An 18,757-nucleotide genomic window follows, 5' to 3' on the forward strand; every position below is an offset into this window, starting at 1 on the left:
CACCTCCCCTCGGTGGGAAGGAAGTGTGAGCTGGTCTGGGCCGATGGCTGTCCGGGCATGCTGGGAGTTGTAGTTTTGCAACATCTGGAGGTCCGCAGGTTGAAGACCACTGGTTGACAGGCAGTGATAATGAAGGGGGGGTGTGGGATGATGACAGGGGGATGATTACAGGCGGTGATGATGAAGGGGGGTGTGGGATGATGACAGGGGGATGATGATGACAGGTGATTATGAAGGGGGGGATGATGACAGGGTAATAATGAAGGGGGGGATAATGACAGGCGGTGATGATGAAGGGGGGGATGATGGCAGGGGGATGATGATGGGGGTGTTAATGGCGGGGGTCTGGATGATGACATGGGGGGATGATGCATTTCCCACCCTAGGCTTATAGTCGAGTCAATAACTTTTCCTGGGTTTTTGGGGTGAAATTAGGGGCCTCGGCTTATACTCGAGTATATACGGTAAGTGTAGATTATATGTAGCCCATATACAAAGCACTGAAAGGCACAGCTGTAAATTATATAACTGCATGTTACATACGTCAGATACAGGGAATAAATGTATACATTGATATCAGACATTATGGACAGAACTTGTGTACTAGACATTTTAGGGTTTCACATAGTAGAACACATCAGTGCTTACAATGAAAGTGTAACAAGATATCTAAAGCTCAAAAAGGTGAGGTTCATTTTTATGGTCTTACGTCAAAGGTGTATACATCAAAACCTTTTAAAAGATATTCAAACATATAGCAAAGGTTTCAAGAGACCATACATAGTCCACTTGTGATGGCTTTTGGTCTGCCTTATGCCATTATTTGAATTATATTACTTGAAGGACAGAAAAGCATGGTAGCCAATACTTTTTTATCGAACAAATAAAACATGCATAAAGCTGGAACCATGTTTTGGTCCATCAAAGCCTATGGCTACACTGCAGTATACATTAAAGTAGGCCCTGTCACTAGATCTTCATTCACATGGGCACAGGAATAGCTGTGAAATACTTTATCAGTAAAAATCCTCTTTAGGTCATACACCTTAGCTGATTGTTTAAAGGGGTACTCTGGTAGAAAACTTTTTAAATCAACTGGTACCAGAAAGTTAAACAGATTTGTAAATTACATCTATTAAGTAATCTTAATCCTTCTAGTACTTATTAGCTGCTGAATACTACAGAGGAAATTCTTTTCTTTTTGGAACACAGAGCTCTCTGCTGACATCACGAGCACAGTGCTCTTTGCTGATATCTCTGTTCATTTTAGGAACTGTCCAGAGTTGGAGAAAATCCCCATAAAAAACATACTGCTCTGGACAGTTCCTAAAATGGACAGAGGTGTCAGCAGAGAGCATTGTGGTCATGATGTCAGCAGAGAGCTCTGTGTTCCAAAAAGAAAATAAATTCCTCTGTAGTATTCAGCAGCTAATAAGTACTAGAAGGATTAAGATTTTTTTAATAGAAGTAATTTACAAATCTGTTTAACTTTCTGGCACCAGTGGATTTAAAAAATTTTTTTTTCCACCGGAGTACCCCTTTAATGTCCGTTCAAGCTGATAGATATTCCTCACAATCCCACCAGCAAGTTGTGTGAACAGCAATAGGTCTGGACATATTCTCAGCTTCTAAATGTAAACAAGGTTTTCATTCACAAGTAACGAGCATGAATTTTGGAAGTGTAGGCTAGATGAAATAGAAAGTGGTGCAACTTTTCATAATACAATGATCAAGCTTATTTTACAGATTTCATCTAGATCAGTGTTTCCCAAACGCGGTCCTCAAGCACCCCCAACAGGTCATGTTTTCAGGATTTCCTTAGTCTTTCACAGGTGATATAACTGTGGTGATGCCGGATTCACTGACCATAAATATATCACCTGTGAAAGACTAAGGAAATCCTAAAAACATGACCTGTTGGGGGTGCTTGAGGACCGCGTTTGAGAAAGACTGATCTAGATTTTCAATTCCCAACCACAAAAAGGGAGAGTCCTTTGCCATTAGTCTGAGTAGACTCCAAAGGTATCTCTATGTCAATGTTTAAGGGGTACTCCGGTGGAAAACTTTTTTTTTTTTTAAACCAACTGGTGCCAGAAAGTTAAACAGATTAGTAAATTACTTCTATTAAAAAAAATCTTAATCCTTCCAGTACTTATTAGCTGCTGAATACTACAGTGGAAATTATTTTCTTTTTGGAACACAGATCTCTCTGCTGACATTACAAGCACAGTGCTCTCTGCTGACGTCTCTGTCTATTTTAGGAACTGTCCAGAGCAGCATATGTTTGCTATGGGGATTTTCTCCTACTCTAGACAATTCCTAAAATGGACAGAGATGTCAGCAGAGAGCACTGTGCTTGTGATGTCAGCAGAGAGCTCTGTGTTCCAAAAAGAAAAGACTTTCCTCTGTAGTATTCAGCAGCTAATAAGTACTGGAAGGATTAAGATTTTTTTAATAGAGGATTTTACAAATCTGTTTAACTTTCTGGCACCAGTTGATAAAAAAATAAATAAATAGAGTACCCCTTTAACAAAGGAAAAAGCAGAACACTTTTATCGGTCCGGCATCTGTAATATCCACAGTGTTATGTATTAGGTAATTCACTGGATTTGGTCTTATTGACATGGAGATCCAGTGGCCACAACACAGACACTGATATGTGTCTTACCAGCTATGGGGTGCGATAATGGTGTAGTTTCTTGATGATACAATGGAATAGTTAAAGGGGTACTCTGCTGCTCAGCGTTTGGAACAAACTGTTCCAAACCCTGGAGCCGGCAGCTCGTGATGTCATAGCCCTGCCCACTCACGTCACGCCCCGCCCCCTCTATGCAAGTCTATGGGAGGGGGCGTGACGGCTGTCACGCCCCCTCCCATAGACTTGCATAGAGGGGGCGGGGTGTGACGTCATAAGGGGACAGGGCTATGACGTCACGAGCTCCCGGCGCCAGCTCCAGCGTTCAGAAGTTTGTTCCAAATGCTGAGCAGCGGAGTACCCCTTTAAGCACGCAGAGTAGCATCAAGTTAAAACTTCTTTATCTTTATTGCTAAACCTCAGCGCATTCTTAAAACCATACTCCACCAACATATTTTGAACCTACAGGCTCTTATCCAAAGCCCTATGATCATAGAATCTGGAGGTTAAAAACGGAACTAAAAATAAAGATGAAAAAGTTTTAACATCACGGCAATCCGAGGGCTGAACTACTCCATTATGGAAATCTGTGGCTGTAGAATGGTCAATTGTTGCCCGAGACGTAGAATAGCTAACATATGTAGATCGCGAAAAGTCTTCAATGTATCCTGTAAATCTTACAGACCACCCTTAGTTCAAAGTTATTCCTAACATTCTGCTTTAGATAATTCTCACTTTTTATATAAAGGATATGGTAGACCTATAAATGGTGAACAGAACGATCATTGCTTTCTTCTGCGCTATTACAGTCATTTATAATGTACCCAGTATTCACAGAACCCAACCAGAAAGTCAATTAGACTCTCGGCATTCTTCACAATGATCTCCCTCGACTAATGTTGCTACTCTAAGAGAAGATAAGCCATATCATTTTACAGAAAGCCGCCCATTGATTCCTTTAACAAACAGCGTGGCAATCAATCTTGTATAGAAAATAATGAGGTGGCAGGAGTGCAGTGGAAGAGCCCATCTTTAAGACATCACGTAAGGGAATCCAGCTGTGCTTGGATAGTCTCAAGCTAGAAAAAAAAAAGAAGAGATCTTATGTATAAAGATTATTTACACGCACACAAAACAGTAGTGTTGAAGCAATGCGTATCACATTTATCTGCGTAGAGTTATTAAAAAATATAGCAGAATCTTACAATATCTTTTTCAGAAAAAGCCTTTTCATTTGAAAGCCTAAATGAATATGCGGGATTTCAGAGAATTGAACACCTGTTTTTTATAATGGCAAATTACGGTTTCTCATTTGGCACTATAGCGGAGGCTGAGCCGCGCAGGAGAAAAAAATTCATCTTTGATTGTGCTTAATCTTCTGTGCAAAGCGAGGTAAATGAAGGCGCTTTCTGAAGTTAGAAATTAAACTCCCAATCTCTGCGCAAATACCCAGATACACATTCAGGTTTTGTATACCTTTTAAATGGTCAATAAATTTACTATCTAAAGCAATACATTTTGGTTAAATACACTGAAACACTCAATATTTCTCTACGGGGTAATTATTGACCCTGGAATAGATAGGTTTAGTTCACTGATAGACCTTATGCACATACAGAGCAGTGTGCATGCGGCTGTACTGTGGCTCCATAATACAGGTACCGGCAAATAGTGGATCATGGGCTTCTGTACTGTAGGGATTTTCTACCCTTGAAACATGCAATTGTCAGGAACACAAGAAAAAAAATGTATTACCGTATATACTCGAGTATAACCGACCTGAATATAAGCCGAGGCCCTCATTTCACCCCAAAAACTCAGGTAAAGTTATTGACTCGACTATAAGCCTAGGGTGGGAAATACATCATCCCCCTATGTAATCATCCAGAGCCCCGTCCTCATCCAGACCCCCGTCATTAACACCCCATCATTACCACACCTGTCATCATCACCCTGTCATTATCACCCCCCATCATCCTCACCCTGTCATCAACCAGACCCCCATCATCCTCCTCCTCCCCCCCCCAATTCATCATCACCGCCTGTCAATCCCTTCAGCCATCAGCTGTCCGGGCATGCTGGGAGTAGTAGTTTTGAAACCTCTGGAGGTCCGCATGTTGAAGACCACTGCGGCCTTCGTCATCATCCAGACCCCCCCCCCTCTTTAGTTTTCTACTCACCTCCCCTCGGTGGGAAGGAAGGGTGAGCTGGTCCGGGCCATCTGTGCTGCAGGGACCGTCCAGTGGGGAGGGTTAGTTGTTCCGGGCTGTCCATTTTCACCGGGGGGTCCTCTTCTCCGCGCTCCGGGCCTGTCCCGGACTAGTGACGTTGCCTTGACGCCACCGCACAGGGACGTTCAGGGATGATGACAAAGGCCGCAGTGGTCTTCAATCTGCGGACCTCCAGAGGTTTGAAAAGTACAATTCCCAGCATGCCCGGACAGCCGATGGCTGTCCGGCCATGCTGGGAGTTGTAGTTTTGCAACCTCTGAAGGTCCGCAGGTTGAAGACCACTGAGAAGGGATTGACAGGCGGAGAGTTCACTCAAGTATAAGCAGAGGGGGGTGTTTTCAGCACAAAAAATCGACTTATACGCGAGTATATACGGTATTTTCAAATTACATCCTTGTATATTATTGTGGTTGCCTATCTTGTCCTATACCCAGCTCTTTGGCCTTCTGTTATTTCCGGCTCTCCCATAAACATAGATGGAGGGGGCGTGTCGCCACTTTGTTCATGGGGCGAAATACCCTGTCACCTTGGAAAGTCAAGTTCCCATGAAGGAGATCACAGGGGGTCCCAGCGATCGGACCCCTCGCAATCTAAAACTTATCCTCTATATTTTGAATAGTGGATACGTTTTTCTACATAATACTTCAAAAACTAAAGAGGTAAGTACTAAGCTACAGCTGTAAACTAAGATAGTGCTAAGCTATAGCTGACTGATCTGCACCTGTTTTAGAAACTAACTCTGGCATTGAGATTATATATTAATTTTGGCACAAAGTTCTATAAAATCTATATCTATTTAGACTGGTGTTTTTTGTGACATGTACACAACTTCTGATATATGATATAGAAGGTTGGACAAATATTGCTGGCTATATACAGTCTGACCTTTGAAGAGCTACTATTTTTTATTACTGATATTTGTAATAACTGCTTTCGAAAAATGAAAAGATAGTATTCTCTTGTCATGTAACCCTAGCAAGGTCTTTATGGAGTCCATGGATGGACAGACCCTGTGGCAGCTGTCTGGGCCAGTGATATTGGGCTCTAACTACGGTCATTAGAGGTGAGCGAATCGAAGTTGACGAACCCGAATTCGTTACGAATTTCATGAAAAATTCGATTTGCAACGAATACGAATATCGCAGCGATTCTATCGCACGAATCGCTTTATTAAACTCCATTTTACAGCGTTCCAGGCTATTGGAGACCTAAGATGGCGGATCCACATGTGAGTACATTGGGCAGGGGATTATGGGAGGGCGGGAAACAGCGGCGGGAATGAAGGTAGGCGGGCTGACCCTGAATCACATGTGAGATGCAGCCTATCAGTGTTCACTGACCCCTGTGATGTCACAGCCCCTATATAATCGGCAGCCATCTTGCCTCTCTTCATTTCATCTATGCACTCAGATGGAGAGGACGGGACTGCGTGTGTGTGAATAGCTCATACCACAGCGTTACACTGCAACTGCTAGTCACATCAGCATTAGTGAAAGGCAGGAGTGCAGAGTGCTGTGCTGTTACTCTGAGAAGGATCATTGATTGCTAAACCTCCTATTCACGTTATTGAGCATTGCAGCAGAGAGGGGCAGATAGCTGTCAGCTGCCTCATACAGATCTCCAAGATGCCTGAACTTTCTGAAGCATCTTATCTCCTCATTTTTCAGCCCAATTGAGTTTTTTTTTCTCCATAAATCTTCTGCTGCTCAGAATTGTGTGACAGAGTGCAATTTAGGGTTTAATCCCTGGATTTTTTTTGGTGGTGCTGCACTGTTGGGTCCTGCTGCTGTTCAGAAATAAGTCATATTAGTGTGGACTTTAGTGCCTTTTTACCATTTTTCACCTGTTACTCTGCCTCTGTGCTAAATTCAGTGTTATACCACACGTTATACACCTGCCGGTATTTTAAAGAAAAAAACATTTTTCCTGCGTACAAATACGCTTTTTCAGTGGCCTTATCATTGCAAAGGGCCTACATACAAGCAAATAGCGTACCATATACTACCTTTTTTTCTGTCTCTGTGCTAAATTCAGTGTTATACCACACGTTATACACCTGCCGGTGTATTAAAGTAAAAAAAGCTTTTCCTGCGTACAAATACGCTTTTTCAGTGGCCTTATCATTGCAAAGGGCCTACATACAAGCAAATAGCGTACCATATACTAGTGTACTATTTAGTACCAGTATTTGTGTCTCAGTGCTAAATTCAGTGCTACACCGGCTGGTGTATACAACAAAAAAAGAGTTTTTTTCTGCGTAGAAATACGCATACCAGTGCGCTCATCATTGCAAAGGGCATACATACAACAAAGGAGTGTACTATTTAGTAACTGTTATTCTGTCTAGGGCCTATATACTTTGAAAGGACAGCCGTAAGTAATCGCCTGCTGCTGTTCTATACCCTCATAAATGCACTAGGTATGTAAGGCAGGGAAGTGCCAGGATGTGCACAGAGAAGGGGCAGAGGCCTACATACATCAGGAAGAGTTGGCAGCAGACTTGGGGTTAGTGGTAGCAGGAGTCACAGCAATAGGCCTGAGCTCCGGTTAACACCCAGCGGTCGTGTTGGTTAGTGAGGTCCTCGGATCGGCCCAGGCGGGGTAGGAGAAGGCCCTGGCAGAGCGCCGAGAATTTAACGATCATTGTTGAAATTTGCATTAAGCATGTATTTAGCTACTGCTAAACATACAAAAATTTAAGGCCCAAGGCCAGAGGCACCAGGGAGGCTAGTAGTTCCTGAAAGACACAGAATGAGTCTGGAGCATGGATTTGCAGTACCCAAGAGGTTTTCATAACCCCTTACATTTAAAGATCAATGTTTACATTTGCATTAAGCATGTATTTAGCTACTGCTAAACTTCAAAAAATTATAGGCCCAAGGCCTGAGGCACCAGGGAGGCAAGTAGTTTGTGAAAGACACAGAATGAGTCTGGAGCAGTCATTCGCAGTACCCAAGAGGGTTTCATAACCCCTTACATTTAAAGATCAATGTTTACATTCGCATTAAGCATGTATTTAGCTACTGCTAAACTTCAAAACATTATAGGCCCAAGGCCAGAAGCATCAGTTTTCCCCATATTAGGAGTATAGTTGTCCCCCAGATTAGGCAGCATAGATGTCCCCCAGATTAGGAGCATACTTGTCCCCCAGATTAGGCAGCATAGATGTCCCCCAGATTAGGCAGCATAGATTTCACCCAGATTAGACAGCATAGATGTCCCCCAGATTAGGCAGCATAGATGTCCCCCAGATTAGGCAGCATAGATGTCCACCAGATTAGGAGTTTAGTTGTCCCCCAGATTAGGAGCATAGTTGTCCCCCAGATTAGGCAGCATAGATGTCCCCCAGATTAGGAGCATACTTGTCCCCCAGAGTAGGCAGCATAGATGTCCCCCAGATAAGGCAGCATAGATGTCACCCAGATTAGGCAGCATAGATGTCACCCAGATTAGGCAGCATAGATGTCCCCCAGATTAGGAGCATAGTTGTCCCCCAGATTAGGCAGCATAGATGTCACAGAGATTAGGCAGCATAGATGTCCCCCAGATTAGGAGCATACTTGTCCCCCAGAGTAGGCAGCATAGATGTCCCCCAGATTAGGCAGCATAGATGTCCCCCAGATGTCCTTATAGCTTATAGCGACGGACGGTGTGTACAAAGGGCAGGGACTTAATCAATGCCAGTTCATGACCCTCACTTACTGGTAATTCCTCGTTTTAAGGTTAAATAATTGCAATCCCAGATCCCTATCACGAACTGGTTTCAGAGTGCAACACGCACCTGTCCTTGAAAGATAGAGACACGCTAATCCATTCAGTGGAGCGCTAGTGCGGCCCAGGACATCTGAGGCCATAACACACCTGTTATTGCTCGATCTCGCAATTGATCGGGCAAGGTAAGGGGTTATTAAAGCCTCTTGGGTACTGCTGAGGCCTACTCCTGACTGCTCCTGGTGCAATGTATGGGGTAATTAAACACTCTTGGGTAGTGTTATTGTTAAATTTACTAATAATTTTATCGGTAACAAAACTGAATTTTGCAGAATGCTAACCGTTACACAACGGAACGCTTGTTGCGTGTGATTTTTTTAATGAAAAAAATAAATAAATAGATGGAGAGGGATTAACTCTGCTTAATCATTTTTGGCGAATAGAATCCTTTTGTCATCTGATTTTTTGGAGACAGATGCGCTTACACACATGTAATAATTTTTTTAACCAAATTTCAAACATTGTGTGGTTTATTATTTTTGAGAAGAATGTCTTTTGGTGGGCCACCATCCTGCATTATAGAGTCTTCTGAACTGCTGTATATGCGCTTGTTTTTAAAAAAAACAGGTAATTTGTCAGACAATTTCAAAAAAATTTTGCGTTTTTTTGGGGTGGATTGTGAAGCCCGGGTGTGTACTCGTGCATCAGCCAACTCCATGCTGTGTCTTTCAGGCAATCTATGGGTTCCTGATGCCGCAGAGGAGGGGCCTGGGTCTGGGAATAACAAATTTTTGTATTGCGGGTGCTACCAAAAAAGATGAACACACCTTAATCTGTTCAGTGGAGCGCGCCTGCGGCCCCAGACATCTGAGGGCATAACACACCTGTTATTGCTCGATCTCAGGAGAAGGGGGGTTCATCATCGGGAGAAGAGAGTTGCAGGTTGCCCTTGAGTCAGCAAGGCGGTAGCACGGTTGGCAGTCAGCGTGGTGTGGCAGTAGTGGAAATTCTGGAGCCAAACGTGCCCGGGGGAGACTACCTGCTTCGCGGCAGCTTACCTTTCCGGGATTTAGCGGGTTACCAGCAGCGGTCGATGAAAGATAGAGACACGCTAATCCTTTCAGTGGAGCGCGCCTGCGGCCCCGGAAATCTGAGGGCATAACACACCTGGTATTGCTCGATCTCGCAATTGATCGTGCAAAGGTAGCGGGTTATTAAAGCCTCTTGGGTACTGCTGAGGCCTACTCCTGACTGCTCCTGGTGTAATGTATGGGGTAATTAAACACTCTTGGGTAGTGTTTTTTTTTTTATTTACTTATAATTTTATCGGTAACAAAATTTAATTTTACAGAATGCTAATCGTTACACAACGGAACGCTTGTTGCGTGTGATTTTTTTAATGAAAAAAAAACGGACAGGGATTAACTCTGCTTCATCATTTTGGGCGAAAAAAGTCCTTTGGTGATCTGATCTTTTGGAGACAGATGCGCTTACACACATATTGAATTAGTTTTTGTAAAAAAGTTTCAAACATTGTGTGGTTTATTATTTTTGAGAAGAATGTCTTTGGGTGGTCCACAGTCCTGCATTATAGAGTCTTGTGAACTGTTGGATATGCGCTTGTCCTTACACAAAGGTATTTCTTTTAAAAATGTCCTAAAATGTTGTTGTTTTTTGGAGGGGATTGTGAAGCCCGGGTGTGTACTGGTGTATCAGCCAACTCCAGCCTGTGTCCTTCAGGCAATATATGGGTTCCTAATGCCGCAAAGGTTGGGCCTGGAGATTTCTAATTTTTGGATAGCGGGTGCTACCTATGAGAAATCTTTGTCAAAAATGTCATATATTGTGTTGTTTTTTTTTTTTGGGGGGGGGGGGGGGGATTGTGAAGCCCTGGTGTGTACTCTTGCATCAGCCAACTCCAGGCTGTGTCATGCAGGCAATATATGGGTTACTGGTGCCGCAGGGGTGGGGCCTGGTTCTGGAAATTTCAAATTTTTGGATAGCGGGTGCTACCAATGAGAAATCTTTGACAAAAATTTCTCATTGTGTTGTTTTTGGAGGGGAGATTGTGAAGCCCTGGTGTGTACTGGTGCATCAGTCAACTCCAGGCTGTGTCCTTCAGGCAATATATGGATTACTGATGCCGCAGAGGTGGGACCTGGGTCTGTTAAATTCAAATTTTTGGATAACGGGTGCTACCAATGAGAAATCTTTGTCAAAATTTCATATATTGTGTTTTTTTTGCGGAGGGATTGTGAAGCCCTGGTGTGTCAGCCAACTCCACGCTGTGCCATTCAGCCACTAAATGGTCTCCTCTTGCTGCCAACATGTCCACGTTATGTCATTCAGTCACTATATGGTCTCCTGACACTGATGCCACAACCAGGCTCTGTCATTGTGCTGCTGTGTGGCAGTGATTCTAAGAGCGATGCCGGTAATCTGCATGCTATTCTGAATATCAGTATTATTTCACTACCCCAGCACACTCCATATGCGTTTTAGGACACAGCAAATTGTTCTATACCCCTATAGAGGATGTATATAGGCTAGAAATAGCCTTTTTTAATATCGATTTGCCGCAAACAAATTCGGATAAAAAAAAAACTTTTTGGGAAAATTCTGCGAATCGTCCGAATCGAATTTTTGAAAAGTTCGCTCATCTCTAATGGTCATCCTAGGTATAAATGTGTTCAATACACAAAGTAAAAAAAAAAACAGTAGTGCGGACACCGATTCACTAATGGTTATCACCACCATTGTTTTTTTCTCCACATTTCAAGAATGTTTTTAGTACATTTATAAATAACTCATTATTTTCCCTTAGAACCTATGTATTAAATAATTTATTCTTACATATTTTTCACAGCTCCTTCCACCTATATGTAATTATCTGCATTTTATTTTAGAAACCCGTGAATTGCTTCTTTTTATACATTATTCAAGTTCCCTTTTCTCGTTCTTTAGTTCATTAAACTTTAATGGAGAAAATGTTTTTACTAGTTTCTCTTTCAAAGGTTTATGCTTCTTGTTAAAGGTTATATAAATCATGTGTCTTGGGTTCCGATATTCTTTCTTTTTCTTATTATTTTAGCTTATTTTAGAAACACTTCATATTTTACTACTTTTCTTCATAAGATGTATGTGCTCTATTTTTGTTTCTTTGTACTCCCCTAATTATAAGAGTTTTTACTTTAAGTTACTCATTTAGATACTAATATTCTGGATTAAATTTATGGTAAAGGTTATATTCTTTATGTGACCCTGATTTTTCCCTTTATGAGATTATAACTGCCCTATTACATAGTATCTGATATAGATGCATTTACAGACACCCTAACCTTTCTCAGATTTTTCTATTAGGAATTATTTTTCTTTTTATCTTGACCGTGAGCTTCTTAGATGGCAATGGCTAAATCTGTCCAAAAGTGAGATGCATAATAGAATAACCTTTTGCCTCAATTTGAAGAGCGAAAAGGTTACCTCTCTCATAGGGGTTTCTGCATATTACTCTTCTATACCACATTTGATGTCTAAAGTTTCACACTAGAGAAAACTCTTCATTTAAAGGGGTACTCCGGCCCCAAGACATCTTATCCCCTATCCAAAGGAAAGGGGATAAGATGGCGGATCGCGGGGGTCCTGCCGTGGGGACCCCCGCAATCTTTCATGCAGCACCCGGCTATCATCAGCCTCCGGAGCGAACATCTCTCCGGGTCTGATGAATCACAATAATGGGGCCCGAGTATCATCAGACCTGGAGCGATCAGGATAAGTTGTCTTAGGGCTGGAGTACCCCTTTAATGCCGGCATTATCTTTACTTAAAGTGGCTTTTGTAAAAATGGCCGTTCACTGGTAAATCAGAAGCTGATTTTGTAATTATGTTTGTTTTACTTATAGAAAAACAATGTAAATGTGTTAATGTAATGCTTAGACCTCACTATTAATTGTAGTCTAAACCGAAGTTCGGAAAAAAATTACCTTCATTAATCTAATACTTTGTCTTCTGAACTCAGTAGGGTGTTAAAGGGGTTGTCTGTGGATGTATGGCTGTGTGGGCTGTTAAAAAAAAGGTGATACTCCTACCCTGATCCCCCACAGCTCCTGATACAAAGGCTCCCAAGTCCCTTCTCATCACCATTTTTTAATGGTTCTAGTGACGTGTTATCCCTGTAAGAACTGCATACTCAGCCAATCAATGACTGAGGCGGGACACTGCTGCAGCCAAGGGGACAATGGGTCACGTGAACCAGGAAGCAATCATGAGCGGTGACCAGGAACGGTCAGCGTGGCAGCTGTGGGGGATCAGGTTGGTGAGTACCACTTCTGTTTTATTTTTATACCTCACACAGCCATCTATAACAAAAAAATAAATATGCTCAGACAACCACTTCAAAATAACACAAAAAAATTGGAGCAACCATAAAAAGTCCTTTGCAGCATATACACCCAGCAATGCACCAAAAATTGGTGGGCATTTTACCAGCAAGGCTACAGCCATTGCTCTAGCTTTTTATGTATTTTCATACTGCCATTTTTACATTTTAGATGGAAGTACTTTTTAAGGAAAAGAAACAACATCACTGTGAGAATCTCAAAATTCGAGTTATTTTCTTGGATTTTCTTGGCTGCCTGCACATGTGCTATATCAAGCAGAGACAATGACAATAAAAGACACATATTATTTTCTACATTACTGGTAAAGTATAAAGCAACAAGCAGTGGGTATTCTAGCAGCCCATATGCTAATAATGGCATCGCTAGCTAAAGCAGTGTAGATGAACAGATGCGCTTTACTCTTGCAGGTTTCACAGCTGTATCAATGAATGGGGCAGAGGGGTGCAGATGAAAAGGCACAGTAGTGAACAATGCATACCTTGTTATAAAACTCCAAAAGCTCCTGGTGGTTAAACTCCACAAATATCTTCTCCAGATTCTACAAGAAAATAAAGACTAATCATATTTATGCCAGAAAATGCTAAAGCTTTAGAACACAATAACTTCAGTATCAGGGATCCGTAGAATTATTTACAGGTATGTCTCACATTGTTTTCATTGTATATGCAAAAAAAAAAAAAAAAAACACACAAGTTCTATAAATGAAGTTATATACATGAATATGGGTTGTTGTTATATAGGGAACTAGTGACATCAGCAAACTAACTAGTATCAGTATGGCTGGCCACAATGTATGGCCTTAAAGGGGTACTCCACCCCTAGACATTTTATCCCCTTTCCAAAGGATAGGGGATAAGATGTCAGATCACCGGGGTCCCACCGCTGGGCCCCCCGCAATATAGCAAGCTGCACCCACCTGTAACTACTTCCGGAAATGCTGGAGGCTCTCAGGCTAATTCCTCCCGACCACGGAAGATCGTGACATCACGACTCCGACCCCGTGTGACGTCACGCCCCGGCAATGCAAGTCTATGGGAGGGGGCGTGACGGCCGCCACGCCCCCTCCCATAGACTTGCATTGAGGGGGCGGGGCGTGATGTCACACGGAGGCGGGGCGTGACGTCATGCTCTTCCGTCCCCGTGGTCGGGAGCCAGACCCTCCAGCGCTTCCGGAGTAGTAACAGGTGGGTGTTGCATGCTATATTGCGGGGGCCCCAGCAGCAGGACCCCCGAGATCAGACATCTTTTTTTTTTCTCCATAATGGAAAGTTTAATCAAGATTATAAACTGATAACAATGTATTGCATAAGAGAAACAAATACAACACTTCGTAAACACGGGAGTACAAAAATATAACCGTTCAGGCAATCTCACAGCAAGGTAAATCGCTCTAATAAATTGCTACTTCAGTTAAGCAATCAGACATCTTATCCCCTATCCTTTGGATAGGGGATAATATGTCTAGGGGTGGAGCACTCCTTTAATGTAGTACTGGAAGCAAACCCCCCCAATGTTGTTCTGCCAAAAACCTTAACAACCAATTTATAAACTTTCTACAGTGTTGTTTAGAGATGACTTTTGATGCACCGCCTTTTTATGGCTGCATTTTAAAGAAAGATTGTATAATGCTATTGCCTGACCTGTTAGCAAGAGCCTTTTTAATCAGAGCACCTATTAAAGGAGATATCTGGCGGAATTTATTTGTATCCATTGTGCCCGGGCTGCAAGAAAATGAAATAAACTGTAACTCCCCTTTCACCAATCCCCTGATGTGCTGATATAGGCCTTCTGGGCCTGGTCTACTTCCGCATCTTGGAGCCCAACTGCAATCAGCTTATTGTTGGCAGCAGCAATGTTGTTATGGTGATACGCTGACCGCAGTGTAATGTAGGCGGGCCCAGAAGACCCATATCAGCACATCGGGGCAGAGAAGGAAGGTGAGTTATTGCAGCCTGGGCACAATGGATAAAAAAAATAAAATTAATGGATATTTCCTTAAAGAACATTAAAAAGTTGGCGTTTGATTATTTAACAGCCTTAGATGCCATAGTCAATAGAGATTGCAGCATCTAATCATAATAAGGCTATGTTCACATTACAATTGTGTCCAGACAGCACATAAACTGATAATTGACACCAAGGTGTATATGATAAACATATCTTTAGGTTTCACATGTGCCAAAATATTGTCCCTTTGGTGTATGTATTGGTACAGAGTTATTGTAAAGAGAAGTGTAATTAACTAAGCTTTTTAAGAGAATACAATCCTGCAAATATATTATATCTCATGCAACTATTTGTCATATATGCTGAATGTGTGAACAGAATCTTTGAATGGGAACTGTTATTTGCAAAAACGTGTTGTGTAATGAAGAGTATAACATTATCTGCATATTTGTAAAATACATTGTTTAACCCCTTAAGGACCACGCTTTTTTTCACTTTCGTTTTTTCCTCCTTACATTTTAAAAATCATAACCCTTTCAATTTTGCACCTAAAAATCTATATTATGTTTTTTTTTTTTGCGCCACCAATTCTACTTTGTAATGACATCAGTCATTTTACCCAAAAATTTATGGCAAAAGAAAAAAATTTTTAAGAAAAAACTCCATTATGTAACTTTTGTAGCTTCTGTTTCTACACAGTACAGTACTTACCGTACAGTTTAATTAATTATCTATTTTTATGGTTCGGACATTTACGCACGCGGTGATACCACATATGTTTGTTTATTAACTTTTAAAACTTTTTTTTAATGCAGTGTTATAGCCCCCTCTAGTGGCTATAAAACCGCATGCACTGATCTCTAGGAAAGCATTGATCAGTGTTTTCTGTGCTTGATTGCTCAAGCCTGGATTTCAGGCTTAGAGCAATCAAACGCTGATCGGACAAACGCTGGGAGCAAGGTAAGACACTTCCCGCTGTCCTGTGAGCTGTTCGGGAAGCTGTGATTTCACCGCTGCGATCTCGAACAACTCCGCTGAGCTAACTGGCAGTGTATTCTCCTTTTTTAGACGCCGCTATCAACTTTGATCGTGGCGTCTAAAGGGTTAATACCGGCCATGTCCGGTATTAGCCGTGGGTCCTGGTTGCTGATAGCAACCAGGACCCCGTAGATACGAAGCGCGGTCAGCTTCTGAGCATGCTTTACAGATCGGCAGCCGGCCACAAAAATTTTAAAATTTTATAATCCTCCGAGTTCACTGCCCCATCATGATAAACCACCCCATCTTTATTTTATTATTTGTTCATTTTCTACCTTCATATTGCTCTGTACTTTCTGCTCAGTCTCAGTCAGGTTCACAGACTAGGAAGGGGCATTACCCAGCAGGTGTGACATCATCTGAAGCCATACAGGGGAGAACTTCCTCCCTCACTCTGCTACACACAGCCCAGAACAGTTCAGTGTGTGAGATGAACTATGGTCTGCTAAGGCTGCACCAACCCCCCTCAGTATTTCCTGATTTTGTACTTCTGCCAGGCCAGCTGGAGTCCAAAGTCTGTGCAAGAGATAGGGGGGGGGGGGGGGGGTGAATGTGCTCTGGACAAGTAGGGAGACACCTAGTGTTAGCTTTTTTAACCCGTACAGGACCTAGGGCGTATGCATACGCCTTCGGTACCTGGGTCTTAAGAACCCAGGGCGTATAGGTACGTTCTGGTCCCTGCCGCACGCCGGGCAGGGATCGGACTCGGGTGACTGCTGATATCAGTCAGCAGGCACCCGGGCAAATGCCGAGTGGGGTCATCAGACCCCCCCATGTCGGCGATCGGCGCAAATCGCAAGTGAAATCGCACTTGCGATTTGCGCAATTCCGGGTCTTACGGGTCACGAATACACCCCCTATCACCTACTGTATCTATGGGGAGGTGGAGATTTCGCCACCCCCCCCCCCCCAGGAGAGCTGCTATTGGCTGGACGATCGTCCAGCCAATAGCAGCCGGCAGGGGAGGAGTTAAACGATATCCTCTGCAGCGCTGACCGTTAGCTGGGTTCAGTCAGCAGTCAAAGCTGCAAGAGGAGCCAGGGACCCCCCCCCCCTCTGTACCCATCGGATCGCCAAATAGTATGCCATGTGTTTTTTTTTTTTTTTTTGCTGTTCTGGCACCATAGGGGCTTCCTAAATGCGACATGCCCCCCCCCCCCATTTCTGCAAAGTTTGCAAATGTGACTCCTTCTCTTCTGAGCATTGTAATGCACCTGCAGTGCACTTGATGTCCACACATGGGGTATTTCCATACTCAGAAGAGATAGGGTTAAACATTTTAGGGGGAATTTTCTCCTATTACCCCTTGTAAAAAAGTAGAATTTGGGTGAAACCAGCATTTTAGTAAAAAAAAAATATATATATTTCATTTACACATCCAAATTTGACGAAAAGTCGTGAAACACCTGTGGGGTGTTAAGGCTCACTGGACCCCTTGTTACGTTCCTTGAGGGGTGTAGTTTCCAAAATAGTATGCATATGTGTTTTTTTTTTTTGCTGTCCTGGCACCATAGGAGCTTCCTAAATGGGACATGTCCCCCCAAAGTCATTTCAGAAAAATTTGATTTGCAAAAGCCAAATATGACTCCTCCTCTTCTGAGCATTGTAGTGCACCCGCAGTGCACTTGACCTCCATATATGTGGTGTTTCCATACTCAGAAGAGATGGGGTTACACATTTTGGGGGGCATTTTCTCCTATTACCCCTTATAAAAATGTAAAATTTTGGGGAAAACTAGCATTTTAGTGAAAAAAAAATAAAAGAATGTACACATTCAACTTTAACGAAAAGTCGTGAAACACCTGTGGGGTGTTTAGGCTCACTGTACCCCTTGTTACGTTCCTTGAGGGGTGTAGTTTCCAAAATAGTATGCCATGTGTTTTTTTTGCTGTCCTGGCACCATAGGGGCTTCCTAAATGGGACATGCCCCCCCAAAACCATTTCAGCAAAATTTGATTTGCAAAAGCCAAATATGACTCCTTCTCTTCTGAGGATTGTAGTGCGCCCGCAGTGCACTTGACCTCCACATATGTGGTGTTTCCATACTCAGAAGAGATGGGGTTACAAATTTTGGGGGGCATTTTCTCCTATTAATCCTTGTAAAAATTAAAAAATTTTGGGAAAACTAGAATTTTAGTGAAAAAATTAATAATTTAAACATCCAACTTTAACGAAAAGTCGTGAAACCCCTGTGGGGTGTTAAGGCTCACTGAACCCCTTGTTAAGTTCCTTGAGGGGTGTAGTTTCCAAAATAGTATGCCATGTGGGTATTTTTTGCTGTTCTGGCACCATAGGGGCTTCCTAAATGTAACATGCCCCCTCAAAACCATTTCAGAAAAACTCACTCTCTAAAATCCCTCTGTCGCTCCTTCCCTTCTGAGCCCTCTATTGCACCCGCCGAACACTTGACATACACATATGAGGTATTTCCTTACTCAAGAGAAATTGGGTTACACATTTAGGAAGATTTCTCTCCTTTTACCCCTTGTAAAAATTCAAAAAATGGGTCTACAAGAACATGCGAGTGTAAAAAATGAAGAATTAAAATTTTCTCCTTCAATTTGCTGCTATTCCTGTGAAACACCTAAAGGGTTAACAAACCTTTTGAATGTCATTTTGAATACTTTTAGGGGTGCAGTTTTTATAATGGGGTCATTTGTGGGTCATTTCTAATATGAAGGCCCTTCAAATCCACTTCAAAGCAGAACCGGTCCCTGAAAAATGTCGATTTTTTAAATGTTGTGAAAAATTAGAAAATTGCTGCTATACTTTGAAGCCCTCTGATGTCTTCCAAAAGTA

The 18,757-nt window shown here is 42.4% G+C and overlaps 1 protein-coding gene across 2 annotated transcripts in view; it reads right to left on the reverse strand.

The window, feature by feature from the left end:
* Positions 1 to 2,902: 2,902 nt before the first annotated feature.
* Positions 2,903 to 18,757, reverse strand: part of COMMD10 (COMM domain containing 10) — a 458,728-nt gene continuing 442,873 nt past the window's right edge. Inside the window, exons 7-8 of one of the 2 annotated variants that reach the window (XM_056537405.1) lie at positions 13,452 to 13,511; positions 2,903 to 3,714 (exon numbers count right to left, since the gene is read on the reverse strand). In XM_056537405.1, the coding sequence (XP_056393380.1) occupies positions 3,676 to 3,714; positions 13,452 to 13,511 (99 nt within the window). In that variant the 3' untranslated portion in view covers positions 2,903 to 3,675. The remainder of the gene's footprint in view (positions 3,715 to 13,451; positions 13,512 to 18,757) is intronic. The other variant, XM_056537407.1, reaches the window with a different exon arrangement.

Source organism: Hyla sarda, chromosome 1 (assembly GCF_029499605.1).
Source record: "Hyla sarda isolate aHylSar1 chromosome 1, aHylSar1.hap1, whole genome shotgun sequence".
Classification (NCBI taxonomy): domain Eukaryota; kingdom Metazoa; phylum Chordata; class Amphibia; order Anura; family Hylidae; genus Hyla; species Hyla sarda.